The sequence below is a fragment of the Phodopus roborovskii genome, unplaced genomic scaffold, assembly GCF_943737965.1.
Source record: "Phodopus roborovskii unplaced genomic scaffold, PHOROB, whole genome shotgun sequence".
Classification (NCBI taxonomy): domain Eukaryota; kingdom Metazoa; phylum Chordata; class Mammalia; order Rodentia; family Cricetidae; genus Phodopus; species Phodopus roborovskii.
The window spans coordinates 554,369-576,338 of record NW_026126638.1 but is presented as its reverse complement, the minus strand read 5'-3'; the positions used below and the strand labels follow the sequence as shown (position 1 = coordinate 576,338).

The 21,970-nt window shown below is 49.2% G+C and overlaps 1 protein-coding gene across 1 annotated transcript in view; it reads left to right on the top strand.

Moving 5' to 3' along the window:
• Window positions 1-21,378, top strand: part of Clstn3 (calsyntenin 3) — a 29,671-nt gene extending 8,293 nt beyond the window's left edge. Inside the window, exons 9-18 of the mRNA XM_051173038.1 lie at window positions 1,644-1,806; window positions 2,348-2,404; window positions 3,170-3,327; window positions 3,458-3,606; window positions 12,580-12,806; window positions 13,249-13,419; window positions 14,398-14,543; window positions 14,953-15,088; window positions 20,718-20,920; window positions 21,149-21,378. Coding sequence (XP_051028995.1) covers window positions 1,644-1,806; window positions 2,348-2,404; window positions 3,170-3,327; window positions 3,458-3,606; window positions 12,580-12,806; window positions 13,249-13,419; window positions 14,398-14,543; window positions 14,953-15,088; window positions 20,718-20,920; window positions 21,149-21,289 — 1,551 coding nt within the window. The 3' untranslated portion in view covers window positions 21,290-21,378. The remainder of the gene's footprint in view (window positions 1-1,643; window positions 1,807-2,347; window positions 2,405-3,169; window positions 3,328-3,457; window positions 3,607-12,579; window positions 12,807-13,248; window positions 13,420-14,397; window positions 14,544-14,952; window positions 15,089-20,717; window positions 20,921-21,148) is intronic.
• The last annotated feature ends 592 nt before the right edge of the window (window positions 21,379-21,970 follow it).

Sequence of the window (21,970 nt, the reverse complement as noted above, 5' to 3'; positions counted from 1 at the left end):
GGAGGACTGAAAGTTCAAGACTTTCCTGGCAATTTAGTGAGACTTTGTTTTTGTTTTTCAAACATCATCATAACTGTCGTCATCATCATCATCATCACCACCATCGTTTGTCTGGGGTACAGCTCAGTTGACTGAGTGCCTGCCTACTAATAGTGGTCCAGGGATGGAGAGTCCTACATAGAAACCCACAGCTGTCAGTTTTGTTTGGCCCTGAGAGGAAAGTGTCTGTTGGTGGTTTGGGTGTGGAGGATGGGATGTGAGAGGAGCTGAGAACAGTTCTAGGCTCATTCTCCAGTGCTACATACAATTATATGTCATGGTGCCTACAGAGGGGTCAGAAGTTCAAGGCTCTGGCGAGGTTGAGGCTAGCCCAGGCAACAAGAGACTCTGACTCAAAAAATCCAAACCATCAGCCATGATGGCTTATGGCTCATACCTTTAATCCCAACACTCGAGGCAGAGGCAGAGACAGAGACAGGTGGATCTCAGTGAGTTTGAGGATATCCAGGTCTAAAAAATGAGTTCTAGGACAGCTAGGGCTACATGTAGAACCCTATCTCAAACAAACAAACAAATAAACAAGCAAGCAAGCAAACAAACCAATAACCCCAAACCCACCAAACAAAGAAGAAATAAAAAGTCAGAAAAAGACTGGACCAGGGATATGCTTGGAGGTAGAGTGCTTGCCTCAGAAGCCCAAAGTCCTAGGTTCTGTCTCCAGTACAAAGAAGAAGAGGAGGTAAGTCGAGCAATGGAACTGTTGTGACTTCACACTAAAGGGCCTGGGGACCATGGAGATGGAGAGTCTAAGTAGAAACCCACAGCTGTTAGTTTTGCTTGACCCTGAGATGAAAGCACCTGCTAGTGGCTTGAGTGGAGGATGGGATGTGAGGGCTTCCATCTTGTGCATATTACATTTGAAATGGCCGTGAGGCATCTGAGTGGAAAGCCCAGAATTCGGGGCAAGCTCTGGGCTGGAGATGGACATGGCAGTATTGCCAGTGTGAGTGTGGACTGAGGAACAGTCCTATGAGTAGGCTAGGATCCTCCTAGGAATGGGATGTAGAGCAGGGAGCAGGGAGGGATCCCAGTACTGGTAAGTAGGTAAGGAAGAGACCCCCATCTCTCCCTCTGCTCCTTGATGACTCCAGGAGAATGGCAAAGTGAAGCAGTAGATGCCCCAGAGGTTGCTGTTGGGTTAGAAACCACCTGGAAATCACAGTATCATCCATCTATCCATTCACAAACAACTTTGGAAAAATTCATTTACAACATAGCAGGGTTTTTGTTGTTGTTACTTTATTTTTTGAGACAAGAGCTTGTTGTGTTGCCCAGTTAACCTTCAAACTCCTGGACTCAAGTGTTCGTCCTGTCTCATCCTTCTGAGTTGCTGGACTTTAGGCATGTACTCCAGTACCTAGCTCTATTTGTAGTTTTAAAGGTTCCCCTAACTCTTGGGGTTTTCTATATGAGGTTGCCTGCCTTGCAGATTTTGGACAATGATGCCATTCCTTGAGCTGGGTGGGCGGCCCTGCTGGTAGAGCTGGGGATGTGTAGAACTGTCTTGTCTCCAGGACATGGAGCAGGGCCGGGGCTTGGAAAGCAAGTAACTGAGGGGCTCTTGCCCTCACTCTGCACCCCAGGTATGTGACGACGAGTGGCACCACTACGCCCTGAACCTCGAGTTCCCCACAGTTACACTCTATACTGATGGCATCTCCTTCGACCCTGCTCTCATCCATGACAATGGGCTCATCCACCCACCCAGGAGGGAACCTGCACTCATGATTGGGGCCTGCTGGACTGGTGGGTCCCCTGACCTCAGTAGAGTCTCAGTGGCTTAGGGCTGAGGGGAGGTGGTCAGGTGAGGAGCAAGAGTGGCCTGTCCCTCTGCAGAGGCTACCTCCTGCATCTCTGTGTACAGCTGAGCAGGGAGACTTCTCCGAATGATTTCTGCTGGAGGGGAACCTCGCTTCTGATACCCTCTCCCTGCATTATGTAAACTGGGTGGAATTTCCATCCATAAGTCTACAGTGTAACTCCAGCCAGCTCTCAGTCTGTTTCCTCAAAGAGATGGCAATCTCCACGGCCTCTCCCTCGCAGGAGGACAGGAATCTTTCAGAGGACTGGAAGTCTTCCATTTGTGTACTAATCTTACCAGAACATTCCTGTCTCCTCAGCAATAGAGTGATCTGTAACAGAGGCCTGCGAGAGTGGGGATGGTATAAGAGGGGTTGGGGCTCTGCCGGGAGCCTGCCAACCCTACAGGCTGAGGTGACTTGGGAGAATTCTGGAACTTCTGGTCACAGCCCTCAGATCACTGACACTTTTTTCCCTTGGTTCCCAGAAGAGAAGAACAAAGACAAGGATAAAGGAGGAGACAACAGTACAGACACAACCCCAGGTACACCGTGTCTGAGAAATGGAGACCGGAGTTTTAATCCCAGCTGTCTGCCCCTATCCAGCCTTTCTAGGTTCTGCTTCACATGCCACCATGGTAGTTTCTAAACGTTTACCAAGCAGGGTGTTCTCGGAGCAGGAAGTCTGGGCATAGCTTGCCTGGATTCTGGGTGTTTTTCCCCCTGCTCCTAGAGTGTAGTAAGGTTTCCACACGGCAGAAAGCAGATACAGGAGGGGACAGTCCAGGCATCTGTGAAGATCACACACATTCATCCTGGAGTCCCTGCATGTCCCTGGAAAGACTGCCTCTCTCAGACCCCTCACTTCCTGTTGGTTTCGAATGTTCCTCTTGACTGTGGGTTTCTTCCTCGCTTCTCTCAGAAGCCTTTCACCTGCCCCCCCTCTCCTCCCCTTCCTCATTGTGTCCCCCCCCCCCCCCCCCCGCTCATTTTTCTTCTACCTGTGCTGCCAGGGGACGAACCCAGAGCTCATTTTTCTTCACCTGTGCTGCCAGGGGACACCCGAGCCTCACACATGCTAGGCGGAAATTCGGTCCTGCCTTTTGCCTCATCGGTCTTCTCCATCCACGCCCCCTCCCAGCCCACCCCGCTTCTTTCTCACCTCTCATCTCTTTTATTTCCATATTTTCATTTTCTTTCTCAAGCTGTCTGTGAGTTTTTCCTTGCCCCTGTCTATCAGCCCTCCCCCTCGGCCCCACCCCCTCCCCTCTCCTCTCACCACCTGGCCTGCTCCTGTGTTCCTGCTCTAGGAGACCCCTTGCCGATCCACCACTACTTCCACGGCTACCTGGCTGGTTTCAGCGTGCGCTCAGGTCGCCTGGAGAGCCGTGAGGTCATCGAGTGCCTCTATGCATGTCGGGAGGGGCTGGACTATAGGGATTTCGAGAGCCTGGGCAAAGGCATGAAGGTATAGCCCCCTCCACTCCCTCTCTTTCCCCGGCATGCCCTTGCCCCTCCCCTTGACCCTCCACACTTCTGCACCTTTCGTCTCCTGCCTCCTGGTGTTGCTCTTAGTTCTGTCTGTGTCTGGGACCCAGGTCCACGTGAACCCCTCGCAGTCCCTGCTCACCCTGGAAGGGGATGATGTGGAGACCTTCAACCATGCCCTGCAGCATGTGGCTTACATGAACACTCTGCGCTTTGCCACACCCGGCGTCAGGCCGCTGCGCCTCACCACCGCTGTCAAGTGAGTGATGGGTGGGAGGTCTTAGGACGTCACTAGAGCTAGCCACACCTTCCTCATTTCATGTCCCCCTCTGAGCACTGAGAGAAGATAGTTGACCTGTTGAAGGTCATGTGCATAGAAGAGCTTGGGCCAGAATCAGGTTTGCCAATCTGTTCCTCTCTGCGAAAAGTGTCTTGCCAGGGTTTGGGTGTTCTGATCTTCTCTATGCTGATATATAAAATGGGACAGAGAGGTTGGAAGCTGGGGCACCTGGAATTAATTCTGACTCGATACTAATTCTTTGGATGACCTTGGGCAAATGGTGAGCTCTGCTTGCTTTTGCCTATTTTAGTCTTACTTCACCAAGCTTTTGCAAAATGAATCTGATGAACCTGGACCACGAATGGTCCCAGACAAAATCTGGCCTGCTGTCTAGTCTGGAAAGTTTTAATGGAACACAGCCCTGCCTGTTTGCCTACTGTTCATGGTTGCTTTTATAGTGCCCTGGCAGGTGAGTAGTGGGGACAGGCTCCAAAAGAGCGATTTATGGGAAAGGTTTGCTGAACTTTGTATTCTAATGGGATGATTTTTGAGTTCCTTAGCAGAAAAAAAAAATGAGGATTTCAAGGTTTAGGTATTTATTAGGTATTTAAAAAAACAACTCGAGGGATAATAAAACCTGACCAGTGGAATTGTTATGAACTAAATGCTACAATCTGGACCAAACGCTTGCCAAGCTACCCGTTATGTGGGTGTTACCAGTCCCTCTGTGAAGGCATTTTCAACCCTACTTGGGGTATGTAGGGCAGTTTTAGGAGTACTGCCATCTAGTGGGTGGGCCACACAATTTGGGAGTTGGGTTTCATGTGCTCTCCCTTCTCGGCCTCAGTTTCTCCATAAATTCCCCAAAGCATTTGACTTCAGATATCTTGAGAGAGGGACACCGAGGCCTGTGGGAAGCTGGCACATTTACCAGGCTCCAGTCAGACCTGTGGAGGGGGCTGCTGGGCCGTCCTGAGGTTACACTGTGGAGTCAGACTGCAGACTATTGAGTATCTATCTTATGTGTGTGGGTGTGTTGCCTGCATGTATGTCTGCATACTACATTTGTGCAGTGCTGGCAGAGGCTGGAAGAGGGCATCCATAGATCGCTTAGAGATGGAGTTATAATCTGTATTGATGTGCCATGTGGTTGCGGTGACCTGAACCTGGGGTCTCTGGGAGCAATGCTCTTAACCCCTGAGCCATCTCTCAATCCCTCTAGTCAGAATTCTTAAGGCATCTCCATCCCTCAGAAACCAAGAAGGTGCCTCAGTCCATCCATGTACTCAGGAGCTACAGCAGGGGGTCGGACTGTGTTTTGGTCAAGGGTAGATCTCCTGCAGGGCATCCCAGAAGGCTTGTGTCAGGGTCTTTGCTACCTCATTCCCACCTAGGCTTGGAAACTGATTTTGGTCTTTTCAGAAGAGGGACGAGGCCTTGACATTTTAAAAATGAGATATCTTCCTTTCTTCCCTTTATTTCTGTCTCTCCAGGGTCTCATGTAGTCCATGCTGGCCTCAAAGTCACTATATAACTGAGGATGGCCTTGGTCTCTCTGTCCTCTAGCTTTTATTTCTCAGGTCCTATGGTTGTAGTCACATGTCACCACATCAGCTTATGTGGAGTTTGGGGATCAAGCCCTGGCTGTTGTCCATGCTAGGCAAGTGTCTTTCTAATTCAAGCTAATACTTGCCAGCCCTTATTTTCCTCTGGGCTACTATGTGGCTGGTCCTCCTCACTTTCTTGAAGTCATAGGAAACAATTTGGAGGTTCGTGTGTGTGCGCGTGTGCGTGCGTGCGTGCGTTGCGTGTGTGTGTCCATCTCATAGCAGAGACAGAGCTGCCCATCAGCCCTGTCCCCTGAGATACATCCTTTCTCTTCATCTGTATGGTTTTCCCAGCTTCTTGTTTCCAGTGTTTGGATTTCTGATCATTTAAAGTCAGATTTATGCAAGTTGCCCCATCCTCCACTTTTTGCTGGTATGAGAGCCTTGTGCATAATAGGCAAGTGCTCGATCACTGAGCTATATCCCTGGCTCTATTTTCACATTTTTCTTGAGACACAGGTTCTTATTGAGTTGACAAGGATGTCTGAGAACTTGTTCTGCAGCTCATGCAGGCCTTGACTTTGTGATCTTCCTGCCTCAGCCTCTCTAGGAGCTGAAATTATAGGCCTGTACCATCAGGATTGGCAGAATCAAATGATTTAAACTTTAGAAAGATGTATTTCTTGGAGAGCTGCTTACTTGACATTAGCCCCTGGATAGATGACCACCACCATCTTTTTTCTCTAGCTTTGTCCTCTCGGTGGTTCTTGACTTTATACCTGTTTGCTGTAGCCTCAACCTAGATGAGCCAATGCTGAAATAATTGGCTTTCAATAACCCATGCCCAAAGGGGCCAGTGCTTCTAACTTCTTTTCTAATGACATCTCTGACCTTGAAGTCACTCAGGCCCCAGTCCCCTGAGTCATCTTTGACTCTTCCCTATCTTTGTCCTTTATGCCCCATTAATTGTCAAATCACACAGGACCTGTCCCTGAGCTTGGGCATCTGAAACTTAACTCTTGAACTCCAATCCCTCATTACTCTACCCTGCCCTTTTGTCTTACCTTTCCAGCTAGTTGATTTAATTCTTTTTCTCCCCTACCCCAGGCTGTTCCAGTGATCTTAAATCAGACTTTTTTCTTTTTCTTTTTGCTTTTTCCTTCTCCTCCTCCTCCTTTTAAATACATGGTCTTGCCATTTGATGCAGGCTGGCTTTGATTGAGACCCTCCTGTTTCAGCTTCCAATGTGATGGAATTAAAGGTGTACACTGTCATGCCTAGCTCAAACCAGACCATTTTTTAATGAAACAGACACCATGAGGTCTGTGTCATAAAACTGCAAAGGAAACACTAATCTAATCACTGATTCAAGGCCTCCGCCCCTGCTGGCTTTATTGCTTCTCTGTCACTCCTTGAAGTGTGTTCTTCGTCCTTGATATAACTCCCAGCTGTGCAAAGTCCTTCACCCTTTCAAAGCTGCCCCAGTTGCTAATTTTCCCGATTCTTTCTACCTTCTTTTTTTTAAAATATATATAAATACTCTATTACTATCTTGCCCAGAAAGAATTAGTCCTTCTTTTGAATCTTCACTTTTATTTTTCCATTTTTTCCCCCACTCATTCTGGGGTGACCATATTCGCTGGCAGTGTGAAGTTTGGGTGCACACAGAATGTCTATGCCAGATGGTTCATTTGGCTTTCGAAGCTGGTATAGCCTTCTCTTCCGTTCGAATCCCCTAGGGTATGAGTGCAGCCTAGGTCTGCTGCTGCCTGTGCTCCATTCCCAGGCAGCTGGGACCATTTGTAGGTTATGACAGGCTCTTTCCAGGGGCTCCGAGCCCATCGCACCTGCTGAGGGCTCGGCTTTTTCTGTAGTTCTAGCAGTCAACCCGATGTGCTGATGACTTCAGTCCTCTCCTCCAAATCCTTTCACCTAATCCAGTCACAGAGACCAGAGTCCCTAGACCTGCAGAACCACAACCCATTTTCCAAGACTGTTTGTTCAAGAAGGCTGAATCAGCCTTTTTCCCTTCTTGTTTTTGAGACAGAGTCTTACTCTGTTGCCCAAGCTGTCCTTAAACTCACAGTGGTCTTCCTGCCTCAGCTTCCTGAATCAGGCTGGGATCACAGGCATCTGCCACCATGCCTGGCTTTAGTCTATTTTGTGTTACTATAATAAAATGCCTGAGACTGGGTAGTTTAGAAAGATCAAGATTTACTTTTTCTTACAGTTCTAGAGGCTGGGAAGTCTAAGATTGGTGGCCAGTGTCCGGCTAGGGACTCCTTGCACTATCATCCCCTAACGGAATAGCTGAGAGACTGGGAAGGGGGAAGTGAGGAGGGAGAGGAGGAGGGAGAAGAGACAGGAAGGAGGGACTAAGAAGAGGAAGGGACCAAGAGAAAGAACTTGAACACGAGAGGGAGGGATCTGTTAAGCAGAAGCCCCTCTCTCTTCTAGACAGTACTGTCCCATTTATGAGGCTGTATCCCGCTGGGCCTAACTACATCCATTCCACTCCAACAGTCCTGTCTCATCCCAGTATATGCTCAAAAAACACCCACAGTCTTGAGTATTACCAGACGAGATCTAGGTGCGATACAGGGGCTGATAAACCCTGGGTTTCTTCTTTGCCCGTACAATGACTGAGAGGATTAGCTGTTTCTCCAGAACAATGAAAGGAATACCCATAGTTTAGACACACCCGTCCCAAAAGGGAGAAGAATGAAGGAAACAGAGAAAGCTGCCTCCAAGCACTCCCTCTAGTGGTCAGGACTGACAGCTTCTCACCAGGCAGCCCAAACTGGCCTTGAACCTGTGACCCTCCTGCTTCAGCCTCCTGAGTGCTGGGGTTCTAAGTGTGCCTCACCTGCTTACCTAATATCATGTCTTATTTCCTTTTTTGCATATGCATACATGCACTTGTTTGTATGTGAACGTGTGTGCATATGAGTGGAGGCCAGAGATGAACAGCAGGTGTCCTTCTCCGCCACTCTGTACCTTATCCTTTGGGACGGGTCTCACTGAATCTGGAGTGTGCCGATTTGCCTAGATTGGCTAGCTAGTAAGTTCAACGATCCTCCTGTCCCTGCTACCCCAGCACTTCCGGTACAGGCATGCATCGCCATGCCCAGCTCTTATGGGGTGCTGGAGAGCTAAACTCAGGGATTCATGCTTGCGTGGTGAGTACTTTGCTGGTGGAGCTGTCTCTCCAGCTGTGCCAATTTCAAAGCTTAAGATTTAAGAGTAATGAGTTAGAGAATGGGTCTCAGTTGGTGGACTTGCTTGTCCTGAGTTTGAGTCCCAGCACAACACAAACTGGCACATGACTTACAGTCCCAGAACCTAGAAGGTGGAGATAGGAGGATTAGAAATTTAAGGTTATGCTTGGCTACACAGAGAGTTTGAACAAAGCCACCCTGGGCTACAATGAGGCTCCTGTCACAAAACAACTGAAAAGCTTTCAAATAACCTCCACTCCGTGTGCTGCTCCTAGAACTGGAATGGGGGTCAGCCAGAAGGCATCGGACAGCCCTCCTTCCATGACTCGCTGGGATCAGTTATGTAACAGCTCTAACAGTAGCTTTGCCAGGCTGGTGACCCATGCTGGGAGCTCTGCAGCTCTGCTGTCTCTGGTGACTTTGCCTTCATTGCTCTGGAGGACTGACTGTTCCATTCAGTATTGCCTTGACACTGTCTATATTGTCTCTGCCCTCATGACTCTTGGGGCTCTCTGTGACATGGTTTGAGACCAAGGTGAAATGAACCATGCTCCCTTCTCTCTAATAGCCACCACTTGGATGCTACCAAAGCCTGTGTGTGCTCTCGTAGGTGATCCAAGCTGCACCTGGGATGGTTAACCATGACTGACTACGGTAGTGTGTGTGTGTGTGTGTGTGTGGTGGGGATGGGAAAGGGGGTGGGGGATGGGAAAGGGGGTGGGGAGAAGAGACCTGAAGTGACCCAGGCCTGGAATGTTGATTTCTCTCCACACCCCAAGGCTGGCTGCCTTGAAGAGGTCTGAAATGTCTTTATTTTTCCACTGTCTTGATTGACAGCACCTTCCTTCTGTCCACACTAATCCCTTTGTCAAGGGATCATTCGCTTACTACGTTCTTGTCTGCTTATTCATTCTTTTCTTGGGAGGCTGTGAATCCTTCAAATCCATAAGTTGTTTGCTTTTGAATTATGAATTCCATCTCTAAATTAGTTTTCTTTCATTATAATCCTATAACTAGACACGCAACTTCTTCAATATTTGCCTTAGAGTCACTAACTATCCTTTTAAAAAGTATGCACGTGTTTGTGCTTGTGAGAGCCTGTGGAATCCAGAAGAGGGCACCAGATTCCTAGGAGCTGGAGTCCCAGGCAGTTATGAACTGCAGAAGTGGATGCTGGGAACGAAATTAGCATCCTTTGGCAGAGCAGGGAGCATTCTTCACTGCTAAACCATATTTCCAGCCCCTGCCAGCTCTTCTTGTTCATTGAGTTTAAGTTCTGCTTCCAAAAATGCCCAGACTTGGACAGAACGCAGCTCAGTCCTTTGTCAGTATTCACAAGGAAACCTTACTCTGGTTTCCACAAGAGACTCCGCACTCCCATCTCCTCATTAGACCTCAGCAGAATGGCCCATATGAACCATATCTCTAGCAAAATCCTGATTATGACATCTTCAGTCGTCTCTAAGAAGTTCCATACTGGGGAGCTGGCTGGGTAGTTAAAGTGCCCACTCCTCAAGCATGAACCTGATTTCAGAACTCCAACACTGGCAAGAAGAAGCCAGGAGGTGGCGTGCATCTGTAACCCTAGAGATGAGATGGTGGGGGGCGGTCAGTGAGGGAGACAGTCACCCTCAGAGCCCTCTGCCATCCAACGTAACCAACCGGTGAGCTCTGGACTCGCCAAAACAAAACAAAGTGGTTTCTTCTCTCCGAGTCCTCAATAGAATCTCCTTAATCCCCCGTTTATGGTAACACAGCCCCTTCCCCTGCATTCCCTTCAAAAGTGTTTCAGCCTCTAACTCATTTCCTGGTTCCAAAGCTGCTTTCACTTTCACAGTTTCCTGACTGACTTTGTTGTATGATGGGGCAGCTGAGATGGGGGATTTATGAAAACTGAGGTTTATTTCTCGTAGGTTGGGAGACTGGGATGTGAAGGCTGAGGCACTGTAGTTTGGTCAAGGCTGTCTTGCTTTGTTGTCCTGTGGTGGTAGGTACACAGAGACGGTGAGAGACGGAGGGGAAATTTCCCTGGTATAAATCAGGCTTCAGACATAGGCTGCAGTTGGATTCTGGCTGAAGACTTGACTCTATGAAAATACTGCTGGTGTGGCCCAGTATTTCCTTCCTTCCTTTTCTCTTCCCTGACATTTTAAAATTTTTATTTTGGCATTTATGTAGAGCCTCACTCACCATGTAGCCCTGACTGGCTTGGATCTTGATTTGTAGACTAGGTTGGCCAAGAAATCACAGGGACTTAGTTGCTTCCATCTCGTGAGCTCTGGGATTACAGGTATGCCCCATCACACCAAGCTTAGAATGTTATTCTTTTACTGAGAGACTACCAAGTTCCTCAAATTCTACTTTTTCAACTCTTTTAGTTATGTGTATAAGTGTTTGTCTGTGTATGTGCTTCTGTGTGCAACTGCTGTTGGAGGCCAGAAGAGGGCATCAGTGTCCCTGGAGCTGGAGTTACCCAACCTGACACACTGGAACTGAACTACAGTATCCTGAGAGAACCAAGGTGTAGCATGGGTTCTAGTAGGTCTTAATAATGAAAACCCGGAGTCAGATAAAGGGGTAAATGCTGAAAGGTTAGAGAGACAAAGGAGCAAACCACAGGCACACTTTATCTCCTCCACTTCCCAGCCAAAAAAGAGACCGAGTTCCTGTCTCCTCCTGCCTTATTTTCCTCTCTCTGTGTAGCCATACCTCTTCCTGTCTGTCTGCACAGACCTCCAGATTTCTATGGTTAGATAGTGGCTAGCTCTGCCCTCTGATCTTCAGGCAAGCTTTATTTGTTAGAGCATAAACAAAATATTACCACATCAAGGGTTTTTAAAAAAAATATATTGAATCATATGTTTGAAGTAGAGAACAAGTTTGCTGTGATCACAGTCATTAACTGCAGAGACACAAAATATTGATTTACTATATTAAGCTATTTTAAGTGTCTTATAGTAGATAGAAGACACTTCTATTATTGCAACTGAAGAATATTAATAAGTTTATATTGAATAGTGTTGTCCTAAACATGTAATGTATGACACTACATCACTGTAGTATCCCTCTGTTTGGTAATTAGTGTTTAGCTATATGTGTCATACTCTTTTAATTAATTAATTAATTAATTAATTTTTGGATGCAAGATCTTCCTATTTGGCCAAGGCTGGCTTGGTACTCTGATGTGTAGCCTTGAACTCAGTAATCCTCCTACCTCAGCCTCTTGAATGCTGGAATTAGAGATGGCACTATCATGCATGACTCCAAGCTTTGGTGTCTTATCCTTATCAGAAACACTGCTGTAAGGAAGTAATGTGACAAAATGCTTCATAAGCTAACAAGAGCTTGAGATTGTGAGGGGTCAGGGTGCTCTGCAAGGGCTAGGGCTGGAGAGTATCTGGGAGCATAGCTGGTTGGTTGGCTGAGCAAGTCTTCTGGGCAGATGTAATAGAACACACACGCACACACACACACACACACACACACACGGACATTATTGATAGATACCCCAACACTGTTAGTGTTGGATGTTTTGGGGCACATATATGGCAGATATTTTACTGAACCCATGCAACTGTCACTGGGTAAGGAGCTATGTGTATATACTTAAATTTTTTTGAGACAGAGTTTTAGCCCAGGTAGTCGTGCACTTGCAATCCTCCTGTCTCAGCCCCTTGAGTGCTGGGGTTACAGGCATGTGTTACCATGCTTGGCGGAAAGGCAGAAAGAGGCTGCAAAATAGCAGTGTATGCACAATTTATTAGTTTCCTTTTTTTAAATTTGTTAAAATAGAACGTGTCAGACTTCCCATAGTTTACAGCCTTGATGACATGATCACTCCGCAGGCTGAGGCTATCTTACCCTCTGCTTTTCCTACAGCAATGCCATACAAGGAAGGATTTTGCTGTGGGGGGTTGGGTATAGGGAGGTTGGCATTGCATTCTCTCTTCCCCTTACTCTCAGAGGGGCTCAGAGGTATTAAAAGACTCTAGACTTCTGTTTCTTGAGACGCAGTCTCACTGTGAAGCTCTGGCTGACCTAGAACTTGTATGTAGACCAGGTTGGCCTTGGGTTCACACAGATCCACCTGACTGTCTCCAAGTGCTGGGGTCAGAGGCATGCACCATCATGCTTGGGCAGACTCTAGGTTTTCAAGGGAGTGACAAGCTGCCTCTCTTCTCATATAGGTGCTTCAGTGAAGAGTCCTGTGTCTCCATCCCCGAAGTGGAAGGCTATGTGGTAGTCCTTCAGCCTGATGCTCCCCAGATCCTTCTGAGTGGCACAACTCATTTTGCCCGCCCAGCAGCGGACTTTGAGGGAGCTGAGGGGGTTCCTTTGTTCCCTGATCTTCAGATCACCTGCTCCATTTCTCACCAGGTGGAGGCCAAAGCAGATGAGAGTTGGCAGGGCACAGGTAAGGATAACCCCGAGGAATGATGTGGTCCAGAGGACAGTGATGTCTGTGACTAGAGTGAGGGAGTGACTATGGAGGTTGCTGAGATGCTAAGGAGGTAAGGTTTGCTGCAGCTTGCTCCTTCTCTCTGCTAGTGGCAAGCTCCTTTCTCTGACCCCCAGACGGTCTTTATTTTTGTAAGGAAGATATCACCATGGCGGGTAGAATGGAATAGCTTTCTCTTGTGTCAGTGTGACTGGGAACAACTCACCCTCCAAAACCAGAGCCCGTGGGAAGCCACAAGTACAAGGGAATGTTGCATGTTGATGTTCATGACAATGTTTTCCTTCCTTAAAGAATGGCCCTGGGTGGGGAGGAGGAGTGGCCACAATGCAATGACAGTGGCTGGTCTCAGAACCTCAGTGGGCACAGCTCTGACCTGGACCTCAACTCTCCCTCACAGTGACAGATACACGCATGTCAGATGAGATTGTACACAACCTGGATGGCTGTGAAATTTCTCTGGTGGGAGATGACCTAGACCCTGAGCGAGAAAGCCTGCTCTTGGACATGGCATCCTTGCAGCAGCGAGGCCTGGAGCTCACCAACACATCTGCCTACCTCACCATTGCTGGTCAGTGAGGCCCAGTGTGCATGTGTGCGTGCGTGCATGCGTGCGTGTGTGTGTGTGTGTGTGTGTGTGTGTGTGTGTGTGTGTGTGAGACATGGCTCTTTCTTCCTTCCCAGGATGCTGGTCAAATGCCATTTTGTTCCTTCTTAGCTGGAAGGCCCTTTGGTTTCCATATTGAGAGACGTGTGCCTGGGCTCTGAATCCATCTCTGAACCCCTCTCTTCTCTCTGCTCTCCAGAGCCTGGCTCCCCCTCCTTTCCATGTTCTATTTCTGTGTCCCTTTAGGTCTTTGCCATCTCTCTCCTGCCTCCGTCTTCCCCAGCCAGCTTTGGAGTCTTGTAGCTCTTTGATGTGTGTATCTGTCCTTTCCTGCATCCTCCATAGCTTTAAGTGCTCACTCAGTGAATGGTGCGGATTGATGGTTGGTGCTTTGCAGAGGCAGCTGCATGCGGGAGGGAGAATGGGAAAAGGTGACAATGACCAGTCCCTCACCAAAGCTGTATCCCTTCTGTCTATTATCTTCCTTCCCTTGGAGGATGTCTTTGCCCTTTTTTCCTTTTTTTTAATTTTATTTTTCAAGACAGGGTTTCTCTGTAGCCTGAACTGGAACTCACTCTGTAGACCAGGCTGGCCTCGAACTTACAAAGACCACCTGTCTCTGCTTCCCAAGGGCTGGGATTAAAGGTGTGCACCGCCACCACTTGTGGTCTTTGCCTTTTTTTTTCTATAGCTATCTAGATTCTTTCATCCCTGGGGAGTCCCAGAAGCCACAAGACTAGGAGAGAAGAAGGACAGAGAAGCAAATGTGGCTTTGCTTGCTCTACCCCTGTAGATCAGTGTATGTCCACTTATGCCTCTGTTGAGGGATGGGTCTAACCATCCCTTCCATTGTGTTGTCAGCTGGTTGGAGCCTGAGTCAGGGTGCTGCCCTGTACCTCCCTCCACTGGCCTCTCCACTGAGCTTGTCTTCTTATTCCCCAGGGGTGGAGACCATCACTGTGTACGAAGAGATCCTGAGGCATGCTCATTATCGGCTCCGACGTGGAGCCGCCCTGTATGCCAGGAAATTCAGGCTTTCCTGCTCAGAGATGAATGGCCGTTACTCCAGCAATGAATTCATCGTGGAGGTACTCAGAGAATCCCATTCCTTTCCAGGTCACCTGCTCCTGGCAAGGAGCCAGGATGTATCAGCCTCGGATAGCAGCTTGATGGACAGGGACTTTGTTGCATTGAAGACTCCTAGACCCATGACAGATGGAGGAGGCAGAGGAGGAGGAGATGTGGGGTGATGGTTAAAGTGGTAGGGATGGGCAATTTGGCTCACTGCTAAGCCCAACGGCCTGCTTGAATGTGGTCCTCAGAAACTGCAAGGCAGAGAGAACGCTCTCCTGCAAGTTGTCCTCTAAGCTCCACACACATTATGTGGTAGGAGCCCCTACCCCAAATGAGAGAGGGGTGTACTGAGTGAGCTTGGAGTGGGGTGGAAAGGGCCCTGGTGAGAAGCAGTTGTACCTACAGAGTCCTCCCTTTCCCCAGGTCAATGTCCTTCATAGCATGAACCGGGTGGCCCACCCCAGCCATGTGCTCAGCTCGCAGCAGTTCCTGCACCGGGGTCATCAGCCTCCTCCTGAGATGGCTGGGCACAGCTTGGCCAGCTCCCACCGGAACTCCAGTAAGTAAGCTTAGTGGGCCTGAGGGGTGTGGCATGACCCCCGTCCCTATATCCTTGGGAGGGGAGGAGGGTGAGACAGTAGATTCTGCTCTCCATGGTACCTGCCTTAGTGATGGCTGTGGGATAACTTGTGCATCTCTCTCCCCGTCCCCGGACTGTTAACTCCACTATGAAGGTGAATCCTGAGTCGGTGCCGGGTGCTCAAGCCTGGAATCACAAGGCAGTGAGGGGTGTAGGCATTTTATTATTCTTGCTGCCCTCCCTGCTCCTAATGTCAGGTTAGCTGGCATCTAGAGCTCTTCTGCAGTGAAGTTATTAATTTAGTGCCTATGGCATACCAGTACTACCTGAAGATGCGGCTTTTAGTGAGAATAAAGGGCTTTTAGGTGTTATATGTGGTGTGCATGCTTAGGGTGCCAGCACTCAAGAGGCTGGGACGGACAAGAGGGAACCCTGCTTGAGCTATGTGATGAGACCTGTCTATTAAGGGGGGGGGGGAAAGAAGACAATGAGGGAGGTGACAAAATAGCTCATTGGGTAAAGACACGTGTTCTCAAACCTAATAGTCTGAGTTCGACCCCTGGGATCTACAAAGTAGAAAGAGAGACAGAACCCTGAAAATTGGGCTCTCCATACATGTACTGTGGGATATACCTTAACACACACACACACACACACACACACACACACACACACACACACACACTACAAAGAATTACAGAATAGCCACCCCACCCTGTGGAAAGAGTAGGTACTATTAAACATGTAATTGTATGTTCTCTGTAAAAGCCCAAGAATATTTTTGTGGATGGGGCAGTCTTGCTGGCTGGTTATGGTCCTTTATGAGTAGCTCAATGTTTGTTTTCTAATACAAAGGGTTGCTTGATTGCAAAAGAAAAATTAAAAGCAGAAGGGAGAAAACATGAGTATAAAGAAGAAAAGTCAGCCTTACTTCTGTCAAAGTGAGGCTGCCTCCTGCTAGGGCATGTTATGTTTCTACTGTGTTTCATTCATCTGTCTATCTATCTCTATCTGTCTGTCTGTCTGACTGTCTGTCTATCATGTATCTATGTATGTGTCTTCTATCTATCTATAATTTATAGAGTTGACATCACACCATCTTATAACCTGATGCTTACACTTAAGATTATAAAATAAGTTGTTAAAATCTGAACAATGGTTGTACATTGCTGAGAGTGACTTTTGGGAACCCTTTTAGAATTATTTTTAAAGCCTGTTTGGAGGTGCATTTATTTATTTTTGTCACTTTTGAGACACACCTTGCTTTTGGCCCAGTGAACTTACCTAACTTCAGTATCTGCTCTTGTCATGGTTGACTCTAGAGATCATGTCAATGTTTTAAGCATTAAGCCCACCCCAAAGACCACAGACCGTCACTTTTGAAAAGCAGCAAAAGTCACAGGCTCTTTAGGCAATTCCCAGAGGAGCTCTTGGCCACTGGGTCACCTCATGAGCCTTTTGTTGGGTTGGATGCTGGGCTCTGCTCCCATGGGTAGACTCAAGCTGGATCTGGATGCCATGGCTCTGATTGCAGTCCTTTCTGTCTTTGGTTTGAGGTCCCAGGAGGGATGTCCTTGTTCTAACTGCCCAGGGCTTCTGCCCAGCGTGCTTTGTCCTGGCTGGCTCCACAGACAGTGTTTGTCATCTCTCATCCCCCTGCTTTGCCAGGGCTGCTCTGACCCTTGTGTGCTATGTCCTTTTGTGACTTACATCTAGGTCAACCACACTTCCTATTGAGATTTCAATAGACAGCAACTACCTACCCTTTGCCTCTTCCCTTATTTTGGCCCTAGAAGGCACAGAGTTCACCATTTTTCTGAGGCCATTTGTGAGTGATACAGCTTGAGTTCGCACATTTACCAAACCTCTTTCGTACACTGCTTCTGACACCAAGGTATGTCTTCCCCTTCATCCCCTAAGTCCAAGCACTGCTTTGCAGAACTAGGGCTTCATGAAGCTGAACTACTCTAAAGCTGCAGTAGAAGTAGCTCTACCACCTCAGAGGTAGGTGAGCTGTAGACTAGTTAGGTGTATGCGAGAGTGGATGTAGCTCTACCATCTCCTCCAGAGACAGAGGCTAACTTCTGTGCAGCTTCTTACACATCAGACAAGAGATCCCGGTGAATAAGAATGGTCAAGGGCAATTTTGAGATATATGTGGAGTTTGCACTTGTGTCCTGGAGAGAAAGAGGTCCTAGGCAGGCAGAAGGAGGATGATAGAGTGAGCATTTGAGAATAGTTAAGGAGCGAAAGATGATGAAGACATTACACTGTTATCCCAAACACTGATTCACGTCTATTGTATGAGGAACTCTAAAATTTCTTGGTGATTGGTACCCCAAGTTGATTCGAGTCAGGTATCAGTGGTTTTTTTTTATTTGACTTAATTCTAATTAACTAATTAATTAATATTGTGTGTTTGGGTGTGTGTGAAGTGTATATGTGGGCACATGTGTCAGAGGTCAGAGGACAACTTTGTGGAGCCAGTTATTGTCTTCTGTCTTCCCGTGCTTTCCAGGGATGGAACTCGGGCCACTAGACTTGCAGACACCCTTACCCACTGAGCCATCTGGTCAGCTCTATCAGGGTTTAACTTTAAAGATCCCCATGTAACTCCATTGCTGAGCAAACTTTGGGGACCATTTCTCTACTTTGATGTTCATAAGTACCTGAGACACCACAGCAAGACATGCAAAGAAATAGTATTAAAAAGAAACAAAGGGACGAATCTGAGTAATGGAGTAGAATGGAAAGAATATTGGGGTACTGGGGTATGAAAACAGCCTTGTGGAACCCTGCATAAGGAAACAACAAAAAGCAAAAGAAAAAAGAGAATTCCTTCTAAAAAGATGACTAATTCTCTCAGGGTTAATGACTGAAAGAAAGAAGAGAAGAAAGGGAGAAAATAAGCCTGGCACAGCGTTGTGTCCTTATGCTTCTAGCTACTTGGGGTGGAGGCAGGAGGATTACTCCAGCCCAGGAGTTCAAATCCAGCTCAGGCAACAAAGCGAAATGCCATCTCATGAAACCAAAATAAAACAAGCCGGACCCAAAGTGCTTTAAAGAGAAAAGAATTAGGAAGCAAGGAAGAGGGACAATGGAGGGAGGAGCTTGAGATGGATGAAGCCGGGGACGGATGTCAGTTCTTACCAAGTGTCTGCTGTGAGCTGCTGTGTGGTTGCAGAGCTGTGCAAAATCTGAGTCAAAAATCCGAGCTGGCAGCTACCACAAAAAGGAGCCTAAAGAAGTGTGGGATCATAGGGTAGGGACTGGGCGCAGAAGGACATCTCTTCCGAGGTCCTTTCTTCATCAAGGGGGTGGTGTTTTGCTGGTCTATAGACAGTGCTTTCAACAGTGTCTCTACGATCACATAAACCATTTGCTAAACACCCCTTAATGTTAGCTGCAGTGGTCACTCGAGGCCAGGATTCTCTGCATAGCTCATATGCAGCAAGATCTAATGGGCGATTTGAAGCCGGTAGCTAATTTAGAAATTCTCCCAACCTACTGGCTTGTCCTAATGAATCAGAGTTGTTGGCCTACTGCTGGAGTGTCTGCATTTTGTCATTTTTGATGTCACTTCATGTTCATGGTAATCAACTTGTCATTTCCGTCATTATGTCAGGGCCTCAGGGGTACAGATGCATCTGATTTGGGTTCATTATTAGTGTAAGGTCACCTGTTGTGGCTTGCACTCTGAAAGTGGGATTGCCTAGGCTTGGCCACCCGGGCCAACTGCTGGCAGGGTCATTACTCCTTGGACTTGTCCAATGACCTGGGGACCTGAGAGGGGTTATTCTGAGCACGTTACAGAAAGAGAAGCCCTGTCCCCTTTCCCCTTCCTCCCCCATGCCCAGGCATTGAGAAATGCTGATTCAACCAGGCCCATCTTTGCCTTGGAGCCAGTGCCTAGTGAGCCTGCTGGCACCACCCCCACAGAGTTAGCTGTGTTTGGCAACTGGTTCCAAATGGGCCATGGATCAGGTCAGGATGTGAACCAGCTTGTCAGAGAGCCATCAGGGCGGCCCCAGGGAGGTGTGTGGCAGCCAGGGCTGGCATTCTCCATTTACCTGGTTGGTCCTGGAGTGGTGGCTGTTTCCATGCTTGGTGCTGGCAAGAGGGGTTTGCGGCTGGGTGTGTGGGGCTTTTATACTGTCTCTATGCTGTTCTGTTTCTTCAGGCAAGAGTTTTAGGATGCAGGTAAATTTGAGGCTGGGCTGCAATGTGACGTCTACGTGTATGGCTTGCTTGTGTGACTGCTAGTCTCGATGTGTCTGGGACACACACACACACACACACACACACTGTCTGGGGTGTGAAGAGAGTGTGAGCCCATGTGGCAGGTAGTGATCCAGCTGCCCAAGAGGGCTGTGGGCTTGGGAGTGCATCTGTGGGGTCTCTTCCTTCACTTGCTGTCACGGGGGTTCGTGGTCCCCCTGCTTTGGCTCCTTATGTTTCTCCGGGTGCCCTGTGTGTGTGTGCAGAAGGGGGCTCAGGTTGTGGGTACAGCCGCTTGTTCTGTGGCCCTTAGGGCCCATGCCTGTGGTGCTTCCGTCTTCCTTCAGGGGGTTGCTTGGTTTGCCCAGCTGGTAGGGAGTTGGGTGACGCTGCCTATACGGATCTTTGGTGCCGTGCTAGAAATGCTGACGCATGTCCCATTAAGCCTGCTGTGTGAGCAGGCTGCTAGGTGGCTGGTACAGGCAGGTGTGTGGGCAACTGGAGGGCTGGCTCGGGTGTGGGGCCTGGCGATGCTTGTCCAGCTGTGTGTCCACTCGCTCCTCGTTGGCATGTGCCTGTGCGTGCACGTCTGCTTGTCCACCATCAGCTCCAAAGTCCATGTGAGAGTGCACGTGCCTTTCTGCTTCTCACTGCCCGTGAGAGTCCATGCACCCCTCAACCTGGGCATCAGAATGAGGCTACAGGGCGGTAGGCCTGGGGGCGCAGGGTTAGAAGGAGGGACACCCAGGGGAGAGACTGGGGAGGGACAGAAGCCCCGCAGGACCAGGAACCCCAGGCCTACAAGGAGAAGGGAGTTGCCACGGAGCAGGACTGAGCTCAGACCAGGTGGGTAAGTGAAGGGGCCATTCCTTGCCACTGGGACCTGTCACCAGCCTTGGGGACAGCAACTCCTCTGGTCATCAGGCTAGACTTAGAGCTGTTTCTCTTCTCATCCCAGTCAATCCCCTGTAGCTGCCCCTCTCTTTCCCTCTGGGAGATAGGTGTTTCCCAGGGAAGGTTCAGGCAGGAAGACATAGGCAGCTTCTAGTCTTTACCATTTTTCCAGAGACAATATGGCTGTTCAAGGCAGCACTAGGCTGGGGGCTTCTCCACACCACCCAGCTCTCTTTGCACACCCCCTTCCTATCTGTGTGTCTTTGGCCTTTGGAGCAGCCTTTCTTCACTTCCTTCTTGTTGACCCCTCTTGGTGGGGTCTATTTTTCTTCCAATTTCTCAAGTTAGTCACGTCTCAAGACCTCCTTGAGGGCAGGCGGTCTTCTCTTCCCAGGACCTCTTCCGTGTGCAGTCTCTTCCCCCAGCACCCGACAGCCCCTGTGCCCGAGTCCCCCAGGTGTGCTGTGTCCCGCTGAGGCCTTGCTTCTCCCGACAGTGGTTCCCAGTGCCGCGACTCTCATCATTGTGGTGTGTGTGGGCTTCCTGGCGCTCATGGTCATCCTGGGCCTAGTGCGCATCCACTCCCTTCACCGCCGCGTCTCCGGAGCTGGCGGACCCTCAGGGGCTTCCACTGACCCGAAAGACCCCGACCTCTTCTGGGACGACTCTGCTCTCACCATTATCGTGAACCCCATGGAGGTGAGTGGCCTGGGGGAATGACGGGGCACATCTATGGCAAATACCCCTGATGAGGGCCCCGGACCCCGATGAAAGCTGTTGGTATGGCTGATGAGGCCATGGGGGAGGAAGAGAGACTGCGGAGGAGATGGGGAGGGGACACCGTGATGGTGCATGCATACGTGTCTTCAAGGAGAGGTTATGGTAGGCTGTTGAGCTCTTGCTCTCTCTGCTTTTCGTCCTCTCCAGTCCTACCAGAACCAGCAGGCCGGTGTGGCAGGGGTTGCTGGGGGCCAGCAAGAGGAAGAGGACAGCAGTGACTCAGAGGCAGCCGACTCCCCCAGCAGTGACGAGAGACGCATCATTGAAAGCGCCCCACACCGCTACTGAGGCTCTGACCCTGCCTAGAGAGAGGCTTGCCCTCGGGAGACAGGCGCGCAGGAAGGCAGCCAGGAAGGCATTCTGAGAGAAGAGAGACCAAGGGGAGAAAGAGCCCTTCGCACCGAGTGCTCCTTCAATCTCAGAGCCCCAGCAGGCCCCACGGGTTGCCCTCTTCCTCCAGCCTACCCTGGCCTTGGGCTGTCCTTTCTTCCCTGGCATTCTCCCGAGACATCTGCCCCAGCTGGCTGCGCTGGGAGAGTGGCTGGATGACTTTGGCTGCCCTGTAGCCCACCTGTGGAGGCACACCCTGTCAGCACAGCCTGTGTGGGGAGGACATCAGCAGCCATGGTTGAGGTGGCAGTGGGATCCATTGGGAGCCTGCTGCTGGGCCCGTCCCTTCTCTGTCCTGTCCATTGGGGCTCCCCGGTTTCCCTTAGGACCCCTCACCTCTATCTCCGTTTCACTCTGGGGATCCCCGCTCCTCTCTCTTCTCAGTCTCCTCCCTCTCTTGTCCTCTTCTCCTCTCCTGCTTGAGCAGACCCAAGGTCCCATAGTCCCTGCCCCGATCTCCATGGCCTGCTTGTGCTTAGGTTGTGGGGGAAGGAGGAGGAGTAGGGACCCCGGGTGTATTATATAGTGTATATTTTTTCAATGTTGTCGTGAGCGCAGCTCCTGTGTTTCTGTGTGCAG